This window comes from Amphibalanus amphitrite, unplaced genomic scaffold (assembly GCF_019059575.1).
Source record: "Amphibalanus amphitrite isolate SeventyFive unplaced genomic scaffold, NRLGWU_Aamphi_draft 001305F_arrow, whole genome shotgun sequence".
NCBI classification, from domain to species: Eukaryota; Metazoa; Arthropoda; class Thecostraca; order Balanomorpha; family Balanidae; genus Amphibalanus; species Amphibalanus amphitrite.
This window is the reverse complement of record NW_024882798.1, coordinates 8039-31366: the sequence shown is the minus strand read 5'-3', so window position 1 is coordinate 31366 and position 23328 is coordinate 8039. Positions and strand designations below refer to the sequence as shown.

The window sequence follows — 23328 nt, the reverse complement described above, 5'->3', positions numbered from 1 at the left end:
CAGCTAAATGTTCGAAGTTAATGTCAAAATTTTTCCTAAACCCAACTTCTTTTAAATACATCATATTGAAAAAATATATATCAAAAATATATATACTATCATGACTGCGTAAACTCTTACTTTTAGGCTCATACGTCACTTAATGCCGCCGCCAAGGTCGCGGCAATCGTGCGCCGGAACTACCCATTACGACAACAGTATGGCGTCACGACATGACGTCAGCTCGCGAAACGTGATAGCAGCTTGCTGCTATCACCGGTGAAACAGGGCCCTGAATTACTGAATTTCAGGGCCCTGTTTCACGGCGGAGCGCTGCAGTGCGCTGCGCGCGTGGGCGCGTTGGGTTTCCATGGCAATATCAACAAACTTCCCTCTGACGCTACGCTATGACGTCATCGCAAAACGCTAGCACCCAAGCGCCAGCACCATCAGCACGCTAGCAGCATTCGCACTCAAACCTCTGTTCTCTCTGTACTTGATTCTTTAGGACCTCTGTTCCAAACGCGATTCATTATAAGCTAACGGATCGCACGCAACGTCATTCAAGTGACGTCAGGGGCACGCCTCAGCTCCCAGCGCGCTGCAGCGCGCGCTGCGTCGGGCGGTGAAACAGGGCCCAGATATATACAGAATTTTGCCTAGCCGGGGAAAAGGAAACAGTTGCTCGCATCAGCATGAGTAGATTGCAAGCAATGGGGAGGCCGGGCCGTATAGAGCAATGGTAAGGTAAGTAAAATATTTTTAGTTGTGCATCACACTTCAACTTCAGGCCGAGATACACAACCACTTAACCTAAAAATATTTGACTTACCATTGCCTGTAATCTCATTGCCTGTAATCTGCTAAGGCATTTCCTTCGGTACTGCACTGCTACCCCCGAGTACGGGGCAGCATGCTGCTTCACTTTACGGTTTGTGCAGCATTTTAATGCACTTTCATCTGTAATCTAATTATGCATAATTAGATTGAGATGCATGCATTCTTGACTGAGCAATGAATTCAGTGAGCAATGCATCCACCTAGCAATGCATTCTTGACAGTATTTTATGTTTATCATATTAACAAAGTTTGCATCATTTCAGGGCTTGGACACTGAAGGTGGTTCCACAGTTTTTCCATGGTCCAGTCAGAGTGTTGAGGAGTGCCTTTGGCCAGTGCACAGACCACCTCCATCTCCATGGGAGAATCAGATATCACAGCTGAGTGCGTCTCTGCTCTCTCCTCCTGTCTGTCCCACTATGACGGCACACCTGTCTGTGAGGCCCGCACCTCACCTGTCTGTGAACTGCTGGAGAAGGCGGCGCTGCGGCTGACGGACACGGATCCGGCGCTGGCTCAGCCGAGCGCCGCCGACCTGCTGGCGCCGGCCGCCGACCTGCTGCGGCTGCACCTGGCCTGCCACGGCACGGCCCGGGTGGCTGCCCGGCCCGGCCGCGAGTGGCCCGTCAATGTGGACGTGAGCGGCGAGCGCGTGCGGCTGGTGCCGCGGCCGGAGAGGCGCGCGCACACCGCCTACACCACCGAGCCGGTGCTGGAGTGGCACCAGGTGCTGGCCGTGCGGCCGGCGCCGGCGGCCGGCTCGACCAGCACCGAGAAGGGTGGCAGTACCTCCAAGACCACTGGCAGCCATGAGGCAAAGTCCCCAAGATGTGCCGACTCGACCGCCGCCACCAGGGCTTCCGCCGCATCCGATGTGGCCACACCAGTGGCAAATTTCAGTCGTGGCCTGCGGCTGCTGCGGGAGAAATACAAACTCGGTGCACCTAGCCCGTCACCCGAGACACGCAGCTCGCCGGGGAATCGCCCGGAAAGCACCAGTGACGTCACCACGCCTAAAAGTAGCGGTAAACAGGCATCCAGAGCCAATCTTTCGACCCGGTCAGCCACCAACCTCACCCTCGCCCCAACTCCTGAACTAAAAGCAACAACCAAGAGAGTGTCGTTCGGGTCGGGATGCGGCAGTCCTGCTGGGTCGGGACCCGCTGCGAACTCCCGCGCCCGCTCCCGCAGTCGGTCGCGGAATCAACCTGCCGATCTGCTCAGCCGACGCGGCCGCTCGGCCAGCCTGGCTGCCGGCAGGGCCAGGGGCGTGCCGAACAGGGTACCGCGTGCCCGTGCCACCCCCGAGCCGCCGCCGCCGCCGCCGCCGCGTCTGGTGCGGGCGGTGAGCGTGGCGGCCGGCGGAGACCTCTGGTGCACCACCTCTGCCGACTGGGAGCACCAGCTGAGGACCATCAGCGCGCGCGCAGAGGCCGCCACCGCCGCCGCCGCCGACAAACGGCCCGAGACACTGCTCTACGGACAGCTGGTTATCCACCATGTGAGTACCGACGGGCTGCCGAGGCGGGATACGATTTGGGATTTCAAGTTTTGCGAGTGCAATTGGGACCTGGGCTGCATGCCGTTGCTTTTAAAGTTGGTGTGCTTATTTCAATTTTTTATTTCTGACCGTTTGGTTTCCCATGGGCCATGAGTGCTACGTCAAGAACATTGAACTGAACAATGAACACTGAACTGCCTCTGGTAATTGCTTGTGGCCTGCTCACTGCACGAACACCGCTAAGACCCAGCTGCCCCTCCCCCCCCACCGCTGACACCCGCTCTGCGCGGCTGCTGCCGTCAGAACTGCGTGCTGCCCGAGCTGCCGCGCTTTGTTCGCTGTCTGAGCCTGCAGCGGCGCGCCGCCGAGCCGGTGCTGGTGTGGCTGTGTGACGCGGCGCGCGCGCTGCTCGTGCCGCGCTGCACACTGCTGTCGGCCTGCAGTGACGGCCTGCAGCTGTACCGGCAGCCGCCGCTGCTGGTCCTCCTCACCGGCAAACGTCAGTCACGGCAGACCGGCTCCGGCGAGCCGCGGCCACACCCGGCTGCGACGGCGGAAGGGGACGGGTGGGCAGGAAACTGGAACAGGGGATGGGAGATGTCGCTAGGGAGCTGGGATGGGACGGGTGATAGGATGTTTTTAAGTTACTCAGGTACGTTGGGAGATGGCATTGAAAGGAAATTACTCTGCAAGTGAATCATCGGCTGCTGAAGCATATAACAAGACTGTTTTTTTTTTCTTAATCTTTTGTCTGTGGTAAGTAACGCCCTCAGTTTTCAGAAACGACAGTGTGAAGAGGCTGTTTAGTGTTTTTGTTACTACTATCAGTATTTCTGCTGGCTGAGATCGTCGTGGGATTGAATTATGCCAGTCTGGTGCGCTGTGATAGTGATCACCGTCGGACCAGTGGACTGCTGTGGCGGCTGCCGCCGGTCTGTGTCCTGCCCTGTCCCCCTGTGACCGTCCCGTGTGGCCGCCGGTCGGTCGGCAGGCCTGCCTCTGGTCGTGCCAGCGCGTCTGGTGGCCGCCTGTCTGTCGCTGCTGGCCGGCAGCCTGCCGTGGCTGACGGCTCCGGAGCCGGCGCGCCGCCTGGCCCACTCGGGGCTGGCCGTGCTGGCCGCCGAGGTTGGCTCACCGGAGGCGCTGGAGCTGCTCACCAGGATGGCGCGCCACCCGGCCACGGCGCCGCCGCTGCGCGCCGCGGAGGTGGTCGCGCCGCTGGCAGGTGGGAATGGGACGGGGCGGGGCGGGGCACTCGGTCGGGGGCAGGGCAAGGCTATGGGACCGACTGTGGCTGCGCCGCTAGCACGGTGACAGGAGAGGAGAGCTGCGGGCGGCCGCGCCGCTGGTAAGTCGGTGCGATCATAGGAGAGGGCGGTTGGATCAACAGGGGGAGCTGTGGAACTGGTTATGACCAGGTAAGCGCGACGTGTGTTGCTGCGTGCGAGCACGCTGTCGTATCCCCGTGATGTGCCTGTGTGTCTGTCCCTGTGACTGTGATTCTGACCGTCTCTGCGCTGTGTGTGTGTGTCTGTGACTGTGTGGCTCTGTTGTAGTCGTGTCAGTGTGTCCGTCCTGTCACCCTGCCCGTCTCTGCACCGCCGCAGACCTGGCCGGCGACCAGCTGGACCCGCCGGAGCCGGACGAGGCGCAGCTCTGCCGACTGGTGCGGCTGCTGCGGGCCGCCGTCGGCGCCGGGATGAGCGACCCGGGCCGCAGCCTGCTGGCCGGCTCCCCGCTGCTGCACGGTCAGTGAAACCTGCCAGTAAATTAACCCTGAGCGACCCGGGCCGCAGCCTGCTGGCCGGCTCCCCACTGCTGCACGGTCAGTGATAATGTCCCGGTCGCGCAGCTCATTTGCTAACAGATAGGAGAATATGGAGATAACAGATGGGCACAACTAACATTACTAAATGAGGTAGTCTAGTAAGTCTTTATTACAGAATTACCGCTGACTGGCTATTCCCCTGTCTGTGTTGTGAAGGGCTGCTAGTCTCGTCTGAACCGTCGGCTGACTGTACCCTGGTCCCTGACTGTGTTTTACAGGGCTGCTGCGGCTGGCGAAGGGCCCCCGTCTTGAGCTGGAGGTGCGCCGTCTGGTCAGTCGGCTGACTGGTCCCTGACCGTGTTTTACAGGGCTGCTGCGGCTGGCGAAGGGCCCCCGTCTTGAGCTGGAGGTGCGCCGTCTGGTCAGTCGGCTGACTGGTCCCTGACCGTGTTTTACAGGGCTGCTGCGGCTGGCGAAGGGTCCCCGTCTGGAGCTGGAGGTGCGCCGTCTGGTCAGTCGGCTGCAGGAGAACGATACGCCGGCGGAGGGGCCGACCGGCCCGGCGGCCGCCTCCACGCCGAGACAGGTGCCACCAGAACGACGGCCAGCGACTGGGCTTGTGATAAGCTCGGGGCTGGTGCAGGGCTGGGCTGAAAAGATACGCTTGATGGATCTGCTCGTGGGAATGACTGGTTGTGTCAGTTGTGTCAGCTAGGGAAAATATTTTGATGAAAACATGGGGCCAATGGCTCGCGAAATCTTTGATTCAGTGACGGTCATGTGATGCCCCTCCGTCTCCAAGACCGTATTTACTGTGTGATATGACTCGCCGTTGTGCCGGCAGCTGCCGGCCGCGCCGGGGTCGGCCGGTCTGTCCCGCCGGGTGCGGCCGGCCGGTCCGCCGCGCCGCGCCCAGTCCTCCACCCCCGGTACACAGACCTCGGCGGCTGATACCGCGAGGTCGGCCGGGGCCGCGGCGGCGCCCGCCCGGCCCCGACTGCCGGGAGCCAGTGCGGCGGCGGCGGCGGCAGTGGTGAGGAGACCGCCACCGCTGCTGCCCACTCCGCCCGATCCGGCGCCGCCCGTGGCGCCCGGCCGGCTGGTACGTCTCAACGAGGAGGAACTGCGCGCCGACGGTGGCGCCGACGGGCGGCCGCCGCCCGAAACTGACGGTCAGTGGGCCGCAGGCGTGCACTTTTTATACCGTTTGGTGTGACTGCTATTCAATGTCCATCTGGCTGGTAGGCATCCTGTTACAGTGCAGTGCTTAGGTTTGTTGTTAGTCAGCAAACAGAAATGTGATGTCATTGTTGTCTTTTATGTCCCTTTTCCATTGATGGGGGCTCCTAACAGGCAGCTTACCCCCTCTCTGCCCTCGCAGCGGCGCCCGCTCGGCCGCCGGCCTCGGTCATCGAGTACCTGCGGCGCGGCCAGCGCTGTCGCCTGCGCACCAGCCTCTGCCTGCAGCTGGAGGACGTGAGGCGTGTACAGGACATGGGGCAACAGCGGCTGGCCATGGTGAGTCGCCAGCGCCGCCCGGCGGCCAACAGACGCACTACTAGTGTGTGAACAGTACGCTCATGTGGTTTAGAGAGTGATGGGGCGGGTATAGCTTCTTTGTGTGTGTGGGTGTTTAACGGATGTTGGTCAGCGCTTTGAATTACATGCTATGTAGTCGATGTGCAATAACTGAACGCCTCGTCCTGCCTCTGGCCAGCTTCTGTGCGGTCTGCTGAACGCGGGCGCCGGTGGCGCCATCTACTACGGTGTGAGCGCCGACGGCCGGGTGAACGGGCTGCAGCTGGACGGCGGCCACCGGGACCGGCTGAGACTCGGTGAGTGTGGGGGGGGGGGGGGGCGGAGGGGACGCAGCCACCGGGACCGGCTCAGACTCGGTGAGTGGGGGATGGGAGGGGGAGGCAGCCACCGGGACCGGCTGAGACTCGGTGAGTGGGGCTCTTTGTGTGGCGGCGGGGGGGGGGGGATAGAGGGGGGACGCAGCCACTGGGATCAGCTCAGGATGGTAAGTGGGGGGCCGACCTCTAATTTCGGTGTGTATATTTTGTGGCGGGGGGGGGGGGAGGGGGAGGAATACGCAGACTTGGTGGAAGTATGGTGGCCGGCGCTGGGACTGACTTTGAGGCTGGTGCCGTTTGGTATGTCGGGGAGTGGTCCTTACACTCTGTACCTGACTGGCGTGTCTCTCTGCACAGGCGTGGACAAGGTGGTGAGTCACCTGCTGGAGCCGGCAGTGCCGTCCGACTGCGTCCGGCTGCAGTTTGTTCCCGTCCTGGAGAGCGGCCAGTCGGCCAGGGACCTCCGGCTGAGCTCGCACACCCTGTTCGTGGTGGTCGTCCACTGCCTGTCCCCGCCGGTAGGTTAGACCAGTCCCCGCCGGTAGGTTAGACCAGTCCCCGCCGGTAGGTTAGACCAGTCCCTACCGGTAGGTTAGGCCAGTCCCTACCGGTAGGTTAGGCCAGTCCATACCGGTAGGTTAGACCAGTCCCTACCGGTAGGTGAGACCGTTTTCCCCCTTCTGGATGTATGAACTATGAGCTTTGTGTCCTATGAGCCATGTGTCCTGTCCTGAGCTGTGTCCGTGAGCTTCATGAGTTGTGATAGCTGTGTGAGCTATCATGCATCCTGCGGCTGTGCGAGCTCTGTAAGCTGTAAGCTGCTGATGGCTCAGCTCACTGCCGAGTCAATGTTTTATTGACCCTTACTGTGATCCTGGCTCCGGCCGGCTCCGGGTTTTTGATGCGACGGCTAGATAACTATTTTGGTACAGAATCCTGCGTCAGTCTGACTTATCCGCTGCTATGTTTCTGTGTTACCAAGGTTACCAGCTGCACCCAATCACTTAACCGGAGAGCTTGTTCAGTGCGTCGCACGCCACTTGTGTGCCGATGTACGCCCCGCTAGACAATCAATATCGCAGCAGCCAGTGTCCCACATTGTATTTTTGCCTGGGTGTCAGAGGGGAAAGTTACTCACCAAAAGGATAAGAGTGATAATTGTCGATGAGGCAAGGCCCAAAAAGAGAGGAAAAGATCAAAAGTATGAACTTGTGTACAATTTTGGCAGATGTAGGATGCTTAACGACCACTAACGCAAATTATTGGTGGAATTGGGATTTGGCTGGTAGAATTGGGATTGGGTTGGTGGAATTGGGATTGGAAATTTTTGTCTTAACGCGCGCCGTGCTGTTGACCTGAACTTTCCGCCGAGTGACGCCTCCCCCCCCCCCCGTCTAACTCGGCTCCTGGACAGTGGACCACGTAGCGGCACGCGGTAAGCGGCACTCGAAAGAATACTTAGATGTATAATACTTAGATGTACCTATTTAGGATTAGTACTTAGGGTAAAGTGTTAAAATTGGATTATTGTTATTTATTGTAGCAACAACTTGTGATCGGTGGTGCAAAGAATGTTATCCGCTCGTTCGCCATCTCTGCTTCAAATATGAATGTTTTAAATGTTCACTCTGAAAAGCCACAAGGCGAAATATCAGTCTCTTTATATATATTTTGTTTTTCGTCATTTTTGATTAAGTATGAGCAAAGGCTATTTCATCATCACTAAAACTATAATACTAACAATGCTCATCACAACCATCAACCATATATGATTTCAACAATTCTTAAACACCCGAGGGGTAACTCTGCAACCAATAGACCTACAGCGCCGCGGAAAAGCACAAAGCACATTCGATGGCTCTTTTAACCTCTTTCGCTAACGTGTCCTCAGATTTGACCTCAGACCAACGGTTTAGCCTCCAGAGGGCAAAAACCCTAAAAATAGGCACTTTTCATGATAAATGTTTTCGGTAATAGCTTGACTCAGGTGAGCCACGACATCACTTTTGCCAGCATCGTGTTCCTCTCGTCAAGACGCGTCGAATGAACTGTAATTTAACCTGCAAAGGTCATTTTGAAAAAAAAATGACCTCAGGTTAGGGTTATGACCTGACCGGAAAGGGTGATGCTGCATATCAGTCGATCCGTATCGTCGAGCTGAGCACATCTGACGTGTTTTCACCGCTCTAGCACCTTTCTGTCAAAAGTTATAGTAAAACAGCTGCTGAAAATCTTTCATGACCTCAGGGGCACACAGGTTCTGTTGCAATTTTCCGATTCATTGTGTTATGTTTACCTATGAACCGATGTTTGAGAGTGTTAAGAAAGCCATTCCTCCAAAAGAGGCGCATTTTAATTTTCTCCCATTGACTTATAATGGAGAAGTCGCAAAATTGAGCTGACCTTAGGTTACAGATGCAAAAAAATCCGAGATTTGCATTTTATGCATACCCTAAGCAATCACTGAAAGATTCAAAGTGATCGCTCAGTCGGTGTAGCTACAGCGAACTTTACTTTTTCTGAGGTAAGGTTTCTTGACGTGACCTGGTGACCTGACCTTGAATGACCGAGGTCTGAAATTATCACTAAATTTGCGGAAAAGACGTAGGAACAGGTGTACCGAAAACGGCGGCACAAAGCGCCGCCGTTTGTGAGATATTCGCGAAAGACCTGGGGGGGGGGGCGGCGTAAAAACGCCCCCCCCCCAAGCAGGGCGTGGGTTAATTCCCATTAATTGAAAGTGAGTCTGACAAATTATATTCATTTGGATGTCGTTTCTCACACAAATCCACACATTTTGAGACACAGACATTTGACTGCGGGCGCTCAGCGGCCTGCATGCAACCCATCCACTGGTGAAATAGTCTACTGTGAGCTTTTCGGCCAAGGAAGCTCGGGATGACTGTGTACTTTGTGTACCGTCTATACGATAGTCTGATTATTTGGCACGATTCCTGATGACGTCAGCGCTGAGCTGGGCGGTATGTCACGTCATGGTGTGCTCACGCCTCGGCACACTCGCGCCCCAAGGGGCCCGACGAAGCCGACAGGGCGACTCTTTCGCTTATTTTGTGCTGGAAACTTCACTGCCGTGCATGTTTTCACATGTTCATGAACCGTGAGGCACAGCGAATTGGATTTTCCACTTTCTCGTTAAACGAGATGTTACTTGTCATTGAAATTTAGAAATAACAGCAAATTATCCAGTTAAATTGTCTTTCTTTCTTGCCACAAACTTAAGGATGCAATGTTTTAGGTCGTGTCTTTGGACGTGGTTTGTTAATTGACCTCCAACAATCATGGTTTTTATTCCTCACGTTATTGACGGTTGCTGTTTCACAAGTGAAGCCAGGTATGATTATCGTAGCAGCACTCTTCGTGTGTGCCTGATTTTCCGCCGCTCCCACCCTGTCGCTGGCAGCGGGAGGTGTTCCTGGTGCGGTCGCAGCTGACGGCGTTCCTGCGCCGGGCCGGGCCGGCCGGGGAGCCGCAGACCGCGCCGCTCAGCCTGCCGCAGCTCCGCCAGCTGGTGGCCGCACAAGAGATGGCGCTAGTGAGCGGCCGCCAGGCGGCGCTGGAGTCTGCCACCGCCTGTCTGCGCCGTCTGCTGGCCCCTGCGCCGGCCGCGTGTGGCGACTGCGGGGGAACGAAACCGGCGACCGCGGACTGGCGCAGGCAGGTGGCTGCTTCTGGGGAGGACCGGTCCGGTGGGTGGACTGACTGACTGATTGGGAGGGATGGGATGTGGACTGAGGCGGACGGGACGGCAGGGGGACTGGGATGTGGACTGAGGCGGACTGGACGGCAGGGGGACTGGGATGTGGACTGAGGCGGACTGGACGGCAGGGGGACTGGGATGTGGACTGAGGCGGCAGGGGGACTGCAGGGGGGCTGGGATGTGGACTGAGGCGGACTGGACGGCAAGGCTACGATGTGATCTGAGGCGGATTGAGCTCACCCAAACGTGACAGTGTTGAATGAATCAAAAGCTGCTAGAGCATTTGCGGCAGCTCTCTGGCCCCTGAACATTTAGGAGACAACTGTCTCTCTTTTTTTTCGTTTTTTTTTTTAGGAAGGAAGCAGCTAGTCACCAGGAATTCATTTTCTGGTTATCGTTTTTGCAGTATCGATGCTGTATTTCTGATCAGTCCTTGCTAGGTCAATACAGCAGAAATTCTGGGCATTTTACTCACCTGGGATACTGTGCGATGTCGCTAAAGTACAAATTACGGAGTCTTACAGTTGTGCCAGCTGAGTGAATAGTTTACGTACAAAAAAGTTTGTCCGTGTTTTTGCGGTTTGCAGGCCAGGTGCGGTTCTTGCATGGCTCGTATTGCAAATAGGACGCTTGCTTTGGCTGCATTTTGCGAGCCTTCACTGTAACATAAGGGTGGCGGGTGCTTTCGTATGCGACGCGTTCGGCGTGATATCGTTGCATCTCAACAAACCATTTGACCCCGCCCCGGAGGTCACGTGACGTAGTTCAGTAACCCGGCGTCTGCTCAATGCCGTTACAAAGGCTATACCCCGATCTACATCTACATCTACATCAATGCGTGTTACGTGGCGTTTTTCGTAATTTTGTTCCCAGGTCAATTCGGTAGGGCGTGGCATGGTTATGGATTTGTACGCCGGAGTGAACTCAGGAACACGCGTTGTTGCTCATTTTTGTGTCGTTGCTATCCATTGTGATCCTATGAAGACATTGGTAGTTCTCGATTGCCACCATCGCTGCGAGCTGCGTGTGCCACCACCGGATTAACCCGGTGCCTACTTACTTCGAACAATTTTGATTTGTGTTGCTCATTCGAGCTTTGTAAAGCAATGCCTTTGTCCAAATGCGTGGCGCTTGGTATGCACAGTGCATACCTACTGCAGTGTTAGCAGCTGCACAGTGCACATTGGTTTGAGAGTGGTTGAGTTGTTTACGGTTATACAGCGTTGGTTATACTCTAGCCAGGATTACATTGATGAAAATACATTTTTGAACTTAAGTATATCGATGTATTTGAAGTTCCGAGACAGGGGCGCGGGAACTACTTTCCGACTGGGGGGGCACATCATAATAGAGATTAACCTAGGGTACCCCCAAATCTAGTTTTCTCACCGGTTTTAGGCCACTTATTTTTCACCCCTCGGCTTTTTCAACAAAAAAAGAAAACATTTGCAAAAAAAGTGTGGTATTCCGTCTCAAAGCTGTGGGGGCACCGCCCCCACGGCCCCAGAGTTGGGGGGGCAAGCTGCCCCCACTGCCCCCCCGGCTCCCGCGCCTATGTTCCGAGACCCGAGTACATGCTATGATGTAGGCATTCATTATATTTTTCTACTTCCTTCCTCAGTGGTGGGTTGATACTTGATGCCATTGAATGTAGAACAGATTTTCTACGACGGTCTGTGTTTATAAATGCATTTAACTACAGAATACGGATTGTATTCTTTAGATAGCTTTTAGCACTCGCACCAGGACGATGAGTTTATGATCCATTCCCACTTATTGATTATTGCAGACCCTGGATGTAGCTTAGGTCAGTCATTCAAGTGTAACGAGCAGATTTCACTGCGTTCTCCCCGCATTACTTGACAAATAGATAGTCACGGCCACATAACCTCGCCGCCCCATCCTCATACTCTGCCGAGCTGCCTCTAGTGGATTGCTGTCTGATGCGTACCGGTATGAACAGGGATTTATCGTAGCTGTCGGCTACAGCTTACATTACTTGATCAAAACACGTATCGGCTCTTAGCGGGCCATTTTCAGAAAGTAGCTCAGAATGTGCGTCTGTGGACTGTGGCTATGCCAGTTTGCCACAGGCGGCCTGACAGGCAGTCTCAGCCTTTTCCTCTGCAAACTGCCTTGGAAGACATCTTACGGTGTTGGGTATGAATTGAAAAGCCCATTTGCTGAATTTTCGGGCGCTATCATATATCGTTATCACATACCTATGCCACGCAAACATCGTCTGGTTGCAGATAGTTTAGTGGAACAATCGTTGCAGAGACACTGAATACATCCAGGTTTTGTCTCAGTTATGATTACGGTAGCAACATTTAGTATCCGACGCACAGTAAGAGCTGGGACTTCCCATAAGGCTGGCTTAGGATTCAGTTTTCCATATTGTGATTTGTTTGGAGAGCACGTAAGCCTGCTTCCTGTCCCTCACCAAGCAATCACATATCAGAGACCGGTGTCATCCCGCCCTAAGGCATCGCTGTTCTACATTTGTTCCCTAAGCCGGATCTTATATCGGTGATGTCTTGAAGAGCTCAGTTTGTGATGGGCTTCTGGCACCGGTAATCTCTGGGGTGGATGCGGACCGTCTCTCGTCTGCGCTGCACTCCTTGCTGGTGCCTCGCCCTGCATGCCACGGCTCGGCGTCTCTAGACCCAGCTCGCGATTCGGTTCAGCGGCATTAACCAGGTCCCGTTACCGACTTGGTTCGTCCCACACGCCGTCATCCTCTCGCACCTCGCGTCCGCTGCGGTTCACCATGGTCTATGTGCTGGTGAAGATCGCCGTCGGCGCCATCCTGATGGTGGACTACTCGATCCCGCTGCTGATCGTGCTGCTGCGCCGCTCCCTCTGGGACGAGCCCATGGTGCTGCTGGTGGCCAACCTGTGCGCGCTCAACTTCGCCTTCGGCCTGTCGCTGAGCTCGATCGGCCTGCTGGACCTGGTGTGGCAGCCGCCGCCGGCGGTGCCCTGCGCGGTCATCATGGCCAGCAGCGCCGGCGGCGCCGTCTCCGTGAAGCTGACGCACGTGGCGCTGGCGCTGGACCAGTACCTGGCCATCAGCCGGCCTCTGCACTACTACCCGCTGGCGCTGGACCAGTACCTGGCCATCAGCCGGCCTCTGCACTACTACCCGCTGGCGCTGGACCAGTACCTGGCCATCAGCCGGCCTCTGCACTACTACCCGCTGGCGCTGGACCAGTACCTGGCCATCAGCCGGCCTCTGCACTACTACCCGCTGGCGCTGGACCAGTACCTGGCCATCAGCCGGCCTCTGCACTACTACCCGCTGGCGCTGGACCAGTACCTGGCCATCAGCCGGCCTCTGCACTACTACCCGCTGGCGCTGGACCAGTACCTGGCCATCAGCCGGCCTCTGCACTACTACCCGCTGGCGCTGGACCAGTACCTGGCCATCAGCCGGCCTCTGCACTACTACCCGCTGGCGCTGGACCAGTACCTGGCCATCAGCCGGCCTCTGCACTACTACCCGCGCATCGAGCCGATCGCCGCGCCCTTCGCGTTGTTCAGCTGGGCCTGGGCGGCGCTGCACACGGCCGCCGGGCTGGCCGGCAGTCTGGCCGGCCTGGAGACGTCCGCGCAGCGCGTGGAGCGACTCACCAACGCCACCTCGCCGTTCACCGGCTGCCTCTGGGAGCGCGTGCTGCCCGGCGCGTTCATGATGGTCAGCGAGCTGGAGGTGTTCCTCTCCTCCGTCTGCACGTGCTCCATTTTCATCTACGCCGGCTACGTGGGCTGGCGCGAGAAGCAGCGCATGGAGGCAGCGCGCGCGCCATCGCGCCGCGACCGCCCCCAGCCCGAGGAGTCGTTCTTCCTGGCCAACTTCAGCGCGTTCAAGCGCGTGCTGCGCCTGATGCTGCTGGTGCTGACGGTGGACGTGGTGGGGTCGGTGCTGCGCCTCTCGTCGCCCTGGTACCCGGCGCCGCAGCTCAACGGGCTGGTGCACCAGCTGCGCCTCAGTCTGGGCGTGGTCGAGGGCTGGGTGTACGGCCTGCAGAACGGCAAGATGCGCGCCGCCTACAGAGAGGCGCTGGGCTGTTGCGGCGGCCGCTGGCTGCGCGCCGGCGGCCGCGTCATGCCGCAGCAGCCGGGCGCGGACCCGGAGCCGCCCGAGGAGCGCCAAGAGCGCCAGGACGGGGAGGACGACCGGCGGCCCGTGTACGTCATCTCGCTGTCCGGCAGGAGGGGGAGAAACCAATCGGTGGAGGAGGTCCAGGAGCAGGGCGACGGGCCCTCCGGGACGGCCGGTCCGCCGCCGTCAGTCGCTGTCATTGCGTGGTCAGCGGCGAATCAGTCCGTGACTGGCCCGTCAGCGCAGTCCGACGATCGACCCTAGGTCACAGCCTGGCCGGCTCGAGGTCACAGTTTGACCTGCCCGAGGTCACAGTTTGACCTACCCGAGGTCACAGTTTAATGGACGGCCCGGGGTCAGTCACAGCCTCCAGTTTGTGAGGTCACAGTTTGACCTACCCGAGGTCACAGTTAAATGGACGGCCCGGGGTCACAGCCTGACCGGCCCGAGGTCACAGTTTGACCTACCCGAAGTCACAGTTTAATGGACGGCCCGGGGTCACAGCCTCCACTTTGTGAGGTCACAGTTTGACCTACCCGAAGTCACAGTTTAATGGACGGCCCGGGGTCACAGCCTGACCGGACCGAGGTCACAGTTTGACCTACCCGAGGTCACAGCCTAACGATCGACCCTAGGTCACAGCCTGGCCGGCCCGAGGTCACAGTTTGACCTACCCGAGGTCAAAGCCTGACTGATGTAACGCAGATGCGTTACATTTTTTTCATCTTTCATGCTGAACTGCAAGCTGTGCCACAAGCTGAAACACGGCCATCTGCGAGCGCCGCACAGACACGGTCAGCCGGCTAAATCGGCTGTGATACCCTCTCTCCGTCCCAGCTGCCGTCCACACAGACGGCGCAGTAGGCTCTGACAAACAGGGGTCCTCTATAGATGACCACCCCACTTCATGAGAACCCGGATCTGAAGCCAACAAATAGCATACCGAAACGCGCCATTCTGCCAGCCTCGAGCCATTAATCAGTTTAGCCTTTGGAAAACAAGACTCTGTCCCACGCTCGGCACCCCGCCAGAGAACAAGGAGAGGGGAGTGCAGACCGGCCCTGATTTGAACCAAAACAAGAAAGGGGAGCGGGGACCGACCCGGTTTGTACGAAAACAGGATGAAATGGAACTCGGTCGCCAACGACAAAATATAGGACATCTGGCCGGAGCTGACTTCAAAACAAGGGGGAGCGGAGGGCCAGGCCCGCCACCTGGCACCTCAGGCGCCGTGAGCGCCGGCGGCGAATTCCACCCGATCGCCACGTGAAAAGGGTGCGACTGCATGGCCGGGGGTGCCGAACTTCAGCAAATCACGAACGTTTGAAGGCGGAGCCAAACGCACTTTCTGAGAATGGAGGACGAAGATTGGACAAGGAGATGCTGCCCGGCCCTCTGAAGTATGACGTCATCAAAAGTATAAGTTGATGAAACGGAACTGGAACGCTCTCTGGTCCTCGCTCTCTCGGACGACGCATCCCGCGCCGGTGGCACTCTCGGCCCACGTCTCTCGTCTGACATCGCGGACAGCCCACGAGACACCAGCGGCTGGCATCACGGCGCCGGCGGCGCGGCTCTGGCCGCCGGGCCGGGCGCTGGACGGACACGACCATCATGTCAGCGACTCCATCTCAAGTAAGGTCACGCGGTGAACACGGGTGCGCACCTAGTCCCTAAAATCCTTCAAGTATCCTTCAATCCCCCTCGTTACTGCTATGTGAGCCACATTATATTCCCCTTTTTAGGTGTCGTCTGCAATGTTTTAGGCCATTCAGTTTAGGTAGTTAAATTTATTCTTGGGACTTTCAGTCTAGGTAGCTTAAGTTCACAATTCGATTTCGGTAAACTATGTAACTGTGCGCGTGGCGCGAGACGCGTGCCGACGTGGACCCTCGTCCGGCGCCCCGTGGTGATTAAGGCGGACGGAGGGGATTATACACCGTGGGGAGTCTGGAAAGGGACGGGCGACTGTGTACCGCACCGCGCGGCTTGTGGGGCTCAGTTGATGGGCGGCCTGGGCCCAGAATGTTTCTTTTAAATTTGACGTGTAAGGGAATTTAAGGTGTTGCGTCGGAGTATGTAAATAAATGGGACTTGTAAATATTGAAATACGAGTGTGAGTATAGTGCTGAAGGGCAGGGATCGGAGGATGGAGCATAAAAGGCCATATGCCAACCCACAGTCGGGAAAGAGGTCATTTCCAAGGTGTCTGGCCAGAGCAATTTACAACGATCAGTTTTCTTTATCTGTTTGATTTTACACAGTGCACACAGGGATTATACGGGGAGCACAGAACACACACAGGACCTCCCTAGCCTAGCCGATACTGGAGCTTCTCCGGTTGACTCCTAAGTGCCCTTGCCAGTGGATTTCCTGGCACTCCATCCTCCCCAAATTATCCCACGGTCCAAACAATAGCGATTACACACAACATACACAGGACCTCCCTAGCCTAACCGATACTGGAGCTTCTCCGGTTGACTCCTAAGTGCCCTTGCCAGTGGATTTCCTGGCACTCCATCCTCCCCAAATTATCCCACAGTCCAAACAATAGCGATTACACACAATACACACAGGACCTCCCTGACCTAACCGATACTGGAGCTTCTCCGGTTGACTCCTAAGTGCCCTTGCCAGTGGATTTCCTGGCACTCCATCCTCCCCAAATTATCCCACGGTCCAAACAATAGCGATTACACACAACACACACACGACCTCCCTAGCCTAACCGATACTGGAGCTTCTCCGGTTGACTCCTAAGTGCCCTTGCCAGTGGATTTCCTGGCACTCCATCCTCCCCAAATTATCCCACGGTCCAAACAATAGCGATTACACACAACATACACAGGACCTCCCTAGCCTAACCGATACTGGAGCTTCTCCGGTTGACTCCTAAGTGCCCTTGCCAGTGGATTTCCTGGCACTCCATCCTCCCCAAATTATCCCACGGTCCAACAATAGCGATTACACACAACACACACCGGACCTCCCTAGCCTAGCCGATACTGGAGCTTCTCCGGTTGACTCCTAAGTGCCCTTGCCAGTGGATTTCCTGGCACTCCATCCTCCCCAAATTATCCCACGGTCCAAATAATAGCGATTACACACAATACACACAGGACCTCCCTGACCTAACCGATACTGGAGCTTCTCCGGTTGACTCCTAAGTGCCCTTGCCAGTGGATTTCCTGGCACTCCATCCTCCCCGAATTATCCCACGGTCCAAACGATAGCGATTATACACAACACATACAGGACCTCCCTAGCCCAACCGATACTGGAGCTCCTCCGGTTGACTCCCAAATGCCCTCGCCAGCGGATTTCCTGGCACTCCACTAATCAATTTACCAACGGTCCGCACACAAGCAACACACTAGACCTTGTTGCACACGAAATATATGTAATTTTATTCTACATGGACACTGCAAGGGATGGAACCGGGGAGATAGATGATGCACGTCACGCCCCTGTGCGTGGAGAATCCACCGACGCGGCCATGGGTTAGGAGGGAGATGAGACGCGAGTAGAGACGCGGACTGTACAAATAGAAAAATCGGGTTTCCCGAATGGCGCTAAACTCGGACAGACCCCACTAGATATAAGGCCTCGATTGAGTAAGCCCTGGATGCGTGCAATAAGTCGCGAAATTAAACGTGAGGATGAAGGCGAGTCGGGCACAGACCGCCGAGGAGGGTTTCAAGAAATGTTACCCGGTCAGCCTCGTGTCCTGGCTCGGAGGGGACGACGGGCTGTAGTCTGTCTAACCTCTGGCTAGCGGACACGGGACCAGTGGCCCGATTGTTCCGGCCCAGGGTAGGCCTGGGTGATAATTAAGGTCACGTGGGCCGTCGCCTGGGATGTGTATCGGCGGGTGGGCCGCCGCGAGATGACGGTGTTCCGTCTCGGATTAACAGCCTCGGAGGCTGGGCAGATTTTAGGCTGCCGGGCTGGCCCGGAAGCCCTGAACTATGACTGGAGCGAGATGCGGTCATCAGTATCACGGATGGACCTTAGTTACCCAGCCCGGTTTCAAAAAGATAGGTAGGCCCGCTATCGGTCCCTCAAGTGGTCGGCGCGGGACGTCATTTGAAGAGCGACATAGATAGTTTCGGAGGTGGTTAGGACCCCGGGCGTCTTAGCGAGGGAATCGTATGCCGCCGGAAGAGTAATGCCCCGCGAAGGAACGTATAATGCCGCAAGACGGGGGTGAACATTAGATACCGAGCATTCGAGTCGGGTGATCGCAGTCAGACGGTGCTGGCCACCCGCAGTCAGTCGAGTAGCTCCGGCCATGCTCTGGTCCTTTCGAATAGGTCTGTGACGACAGCTTAACTACCAGCCACGGATAGATAGGGCTTTGGACGCCTATGTGCTGGTAGTCGACGATGTGTGTTGAGTGCAGGATATCCCCGAGTGGACCTGCGTGCGTGGAAGACGCGTGTCGTCTTTGTAGTTAGCCGACGAGAGCTAACCTTTTTTTAGGTCGCCGGGTTGGCCCGGAAACCCTGAACTATGGCTGGTGCGAGATGCGGTCATTAGTATCACGGACGGACTTTAGTTACCCAACCCGGCTTTCAAATTTTAGATACGTCCGCCGCGGAAAGCCCGGGCTACTGAGTGCCCTGCGAGCTCTAGCTCCGGAACCGTGGGCTGGAGTGTGTTAGAGATGCTGACTGACCACTGGCAGCAGAAGGTAGGTCCACGCGTGAGTGGCAGTAAGACAAGGGCTGCGTACGTTGTTGCAAAGGTTTACCGGCCCATGCTGTAAGTCCATTGTTCGCTCAACAACCTGCGTGCGTGTGTGTTTATTATTTGTGTGTAGGTAGTTCGGCATGGTCTTGGACCCGCTATAAGTCGCGTAATTCAAGGGCGGAGTGCCGAAATCTGTGGTGGTTCGTATATTCTATTCGTGTAGCGTGAGCATTATGAAGCGTTTGTCTGATGTACGGAGCATTGTGGTTATGAAGGGATAACGGTTAATGAAATTTAAGGCCAATGACTCAATAATGACTTGCGCACGCCTTAGCACCACCGGGGGAAGTTAGGCAAAGAGGGAGGGATCGGAGACGGCTAACTCTGATAATTATGAGGTATAACTGGACGTATGACAGAAGTGAGAAGGGATGCACGAGTGGAAGTATGATTGTTGTGTATATCCGGTGGGAGATAGCCCTCAGCTAGGAAAGGCGCTGTTGTTTGAGAGTGGGACTTTTTGTTAAATAGAGTTGATTTTCTATACCAATATGATCGAGGGTAATTGATTATCATTTATCATTATCTCCCATTCCCTAACCCTGGCCTATGTGTTTCCGATGATTGATCGCCCCGGAGAATGCAAAGACAGAGTCGGGACGAGTTCGCGAGGGGCTGAACCGAGAAGGGCTTTTACGAGTAGAAGCGCACCCATTAGGCCGATTTTAACACCCCCACTCGAGCCAGCCCACCTGCTGAGAAGCGACCGCCCGGTTAGCCCCGCAACGCCGCGAAATCCCGCTACAGATTTGGCGCACCCAACGTGGGGTAGGATCAATCAAAGGAATCATGAAGTCGGTGGACGGACGTGCATTGCCGAACCCAAAGCTAAAATTTCAGAGGAAATGCGAGCGTGAGTGAGAAACGTATTATGTCTGAGCTAGATGCAGTGGGAGCTGGTCACTCAGTGCAGCGTTACTCGGGTTAAATTGATTTGATTGAAATCAGAAAGCGTGGATTGCTGGAGGGTGTATATATCATGAAGTGATAAGGGTAAATCGAGGATCAATTTTAAGTGACGGGCGAGCGGGCTTGGTATATTTTTTCGGCTACAGGTATCGCTAACTAAAATTATGTGGCTCACATCTAGCGAACCCTAACCTTGAGTGAAATCCCGTGATCCAAAGTTAGAGTAATCACACCGAGGATGCCATTTTTAACCCAATTTTTAAGAGATTGTACCCATCCTATACCAAAAAGGTGCAGTGACCTATGTGTGACCCGTGGACTGACCCGCCTCTGGAGAGAACTGACAGGAGACCGGCAACCGTCCACGAGCCGTTCTCCGTGACGGAAACCCCCGTTACAGAACAGGCAGTCATGTATGTTGCCGAACCCAATGAACGTACTAAAAATACGACTGAGCACGACGCTATGAAGAAATTGAATGTGCTGAAATGAAAATCAGGATTGAAGAAGGCAAAAGTCACCAATAGGACGCAGCATACTGAAATGAAGGTGACAGCGCAGATTGTAAATGATTGAGGCACGTTTTAGAAGCAGTATGGAAAGCTGAATTGCGATAAGAACAAGAAGGACAACACACAGCCGAGTGACGGCGAGAAAGAAGACATTGAAGTAGTATACCGATGGAAACGACGTTGATACTAAATGGCAATGGATACATGCAATCACAGAAAGGAAACGACAGCTGAGAAGAGTAAAATGCAAATGATTGAAGAACTGTAACATCACGAAGCCATTTGGAAGAGCAAACGTGCAGCACAGAGAAGAAGAGACGCCGACAAAAGAACAGAAAAAAGGTAGTCATCAACAGCGACTGCCTGACAGCCAGTGCCCAATGGAACTCAAATGAAGGCAACGCCGGAAATAAATAACAACAGAAGACCGGAAGAAGGAGAAGGAGACACGAATAGAACCAAAACTACAATGTTGTCAGCAGTTACATCGCACGTCTGTGACGACAAAATCAGACGGCAACCGGAGTAATGGTGACGACAACTACAACCATGAAGCATCATTAGACACGACCATTCAGGGACACTTCAATGCTGCCTGTTTCAACCAAAATGGACAGCTGTAATGGACCGGGTCAGTCTGCGGGCCGATTTCTGGACCGCCCGCCGCACTGGCAGGCGGTGATCCGCCGTTCATCAATTGCAGGTGGCTCCCATTTCCCAAACTTCGAGACCGATCATGTGATCTGCAGCAGGCCGGAGCGATGTTCTCAACGTCACAGCCAAGTAATCATGGAGCAGGCTGCAGTGGAACCACACCTGCCGCCAGATGTGACAGCCAAACCATCATCGGCAGTCTACACCAGAGCGCAGCCTCTGCGGCCACCAGACCAGCAGAAACAGCTTGGAAGCCACGTTCAACCCAGGCTCAGCCACAGACGACGAGTTCTGGGCCGATCATAGCCAGCCCTGACAGCTCACCAGGGCAGCTGCGTACGACATCGATGGTCGGCGAGGACTACGACTACAACTACGAGACTGGGGAAATCCGGAACTGGGACACGACTACAGCAGCAGCCGGCCGGTTCGAGACCAAATCGCGGACGACCGCCAGTCCGTCATCGCGGCCATCCCGGACCGGAGCTGTCGTGGCTCATGGAGCCACCATCAGGTGCCGGGCTCACTTCTTTGGCATACCACAATCTGCACCGGTATGTTATCGCTAATTTGATCGAATTATAGTGACCAAATGTACCAATGTTATTTTTTTGTATTGTCATGTGTTAATTATTTCAATGGTTTCATTCAATTTCCATTGTTTTGCGCGCAAATAATTTGATGTGTAGTTGGTGGTGTATTACGGGATAGTACGTGAATGTTTTTAATTCTGGAAATGTAAGGATGGCCTGAAATACTGTGCAATGACACAAAAACCCGCACTCCTTTTGTCCCAATCATCCAAGCTCGTATTATGCCATCCTCCCCAACCGAACACTCCTGTTGAATTAGCTACCAATCCTTTAGAAGACGGCCACCCGCCCTCGTCACAGAAGTCACCAAGAAACACGACGAAACGGCACCAAATAGCACGGCAGAAGCGGGCTCTCAAACGTTTAGTCGCGGGGCGCGACTATAAAAAGAGGTCTGAAAATGTAACGCAGATGCGTTACATTTTTTTCATCTTTCATGCTGAACTGCAAGCTGTGCCACAAGCTGAAACACGGCCATCTGCGAGCGCCGCACAGACACGGTCAGCCGGCTAAATCGGCTGTGATACCCTCTCTCCGTCCCAGCTGCCGTCCACACAGACGGCGCAGTAGGCTCTGACAAACAGGGGTCCTCTATAGATGACCACCCCACTTCATGAGAACCCGGATCTGAAGCCAACAAATAGCATACCGAAACGCGCCATTCTGCCAGCCTCGAGCCATTAATCAGTTTAGCCTTTGGAAAACAAGACTCTGTCCCACGCTCGGCACCCCGCCAGAGAACAAGGAGAGGGGAGTGCAGACCGGCCCTGATTTGAACCAAAACAAGAAAGGGGAGCGGGGACCGACCCGGTTTGTACGAAAACAGGATGAAATGGAACTCGGTCGCCAACGACAAAATATAGGACATCTGGCCGGAGCTGACTTCAAAACAAGGGGGAGCGGAGGGCCAGGCCCGCCACCTGGCACCTCAGGCGCCGTGAGCGCCGGCGGCGAATTCCACCCGATCGCCACGTGAAAAGGGTGCGACTGCATGGCCGGGGGTGCCGAACTTCAGCAAATCACGAACGTTTGAAGGCGGAGCCAAACGCACTTTCTGAGAATGGAGGACGAAGATTGGACAAGGAGATGCTGCCCGGCCCTCTGAAGTATGACGTCATCAAAAGTATAAGTTGATGAAACGGAACTGGAACGCTCTCTGGTCCTCGCTCTCTCGGACGACGCATCCCGCGCCGGTGGCACTCTCGGCCCACGTCTCTCGTCTGACATCGCGGACAGCCCACGAGACACCAGCGCTGGCATCACGGCGCCGGCGGCGGCTCTGGCCGCCGGGCCGGGGCTGGACGGACACGACCATCATGTCAGCGACTCCATCTCAAGTAAGGTCACGCGGTGAACACGGGTGCGCACCTAGTCCCTAAAATCCTTCAAGTAACCCCCCCCCTCGTTACTGCTATGTGAGCCACATTATATTCCCCTTTTTAGGTGTCGTCTGCAATGTTTTAGGCCATTCAGTTTAGGTAGTTAAATTTATTCTTGGGACTTTCAGTCTAGGTAGCTTAAGTTCACAATTCGATTTCGGTAAACTATGTAACTGTGCGCGTGGCGCGAGACGCGTGCCGACGTGGACCCTCGTCCGGCGCCCCGTGGTGATTAAGGCGGACGGAGGGGATTATACACCGTGGGGAGTCTGGAAAGGGACGGGCGACTGTGTACCGCACCGCGCGGCTTGTGGGGCTCAGTTGATGGGCGGCCTGGGCCCAGAATGTTTCTTTTAAATTTGACGTGTAAGGGAATTTAAGGTGTTGCGTCGGAGTATGTAAATAAATGGGACTTGTAAATATTGAAATACGAGTGTGAGTATAGTGCTGAAGGGCAGGGATCGGATGGAGCATAAAAGGCCATATGCCAACCCACAGTCGGGAAAGAGGTCATTTCCAAGGTGTCTGGCCAGAGCAATTTACAACGATCAGTTTTCTTTATCTGTTTGATTTTACACAGTGCACACAGGGATTATACGGGAGCACAGAACACACACAGGACCTCCCTAGCCTAGCCGATACTGGAGCTTCTCCGGTTGACTCCTAAGTGCCCTTGCCAGTGGATTTCCTGGCACTCCATCCTCCCCAAATTATCCCACGGTCCAAACAATAGCGATTACACACAACATACACAGGACCTCC

General features: G+C 55.5%; 1 protein-coding gene across 3 annotated transcripts; it reads left to right on the top strand.

Annotated features, from left to right (window-relative positions):
- The first annotated feature begins 585 nt into the window (after positions 1-585).
- LOC122372007 (nascent polypeptide-associated complex subunit alpha, muscle-specific form-like) lies at positions 586-10941 on the top strand. 3 transcript variants are annotated; one of them, XM_043348850.1, is made up of 12 exons: positions 609-721; positions 1083-2320; positions 2624-2819; positions 3312-3545; positions 3928-4068; positions 4547-4674; positions 4933-5260; positions 5470-5606; positions 5806-5923; positions 6302-6462; positions 7359-7379; positions 9366-9494. In XM_043348850.1, the coding sequence occupies exons 2-11, from the start codon at positions 1178-1180 to the stop codon at positions 7368-7370; spliced, it is 2598 nt and encodes an 865-aa protein (XP_043204785.1). In that variant the 5' UTR covers positions 609-721; positions 1083-1177; the 3' UTR covers positions 7371-7379; positions 9366-9494. The 3 variants fall into 3 exon arrangements, with proteins under 3 accessions (XP_043204783.1, XP_043204785.1, XP_043204784.1); XM_043348848.1 differs by lacking the exon at positions 7359-7379 and having other exon boundaries at positions 586-726; positions 9366-10941; XM_043348849.1 differs by lacking the exon at positions 7359-7379 and having other exon boundaries at positions 9366-10941.
- Positions 10942-23328: the final 12387 nt, after the last annotated feature.

Bases quoted from the DNA above. Each gene is read 5' to 3' on its own strand.
- LOC122372007 (XM_043348848.1), top strand. From the start codon at position 1,178: ATGGGAGAATCAGATATCACAGCTGAGTGCGTCTCTGCTCTCTCCTCC. The intron at 2,321-2,623 runs GTGAGTACCGAC...TGCTGCCGTCAG, and splicing joins GACAGCTGGTTATCCACCAT to AACTGCGTGCTGCCCGAGCT. The intron at 4,069-4,546 runs GTCAGTGAAACC...CGTGTTTTACAG, and splicing joins CGGCTCCCCGCTGCTGCACG to GGCTGCTGCGGCTGGCGAAG.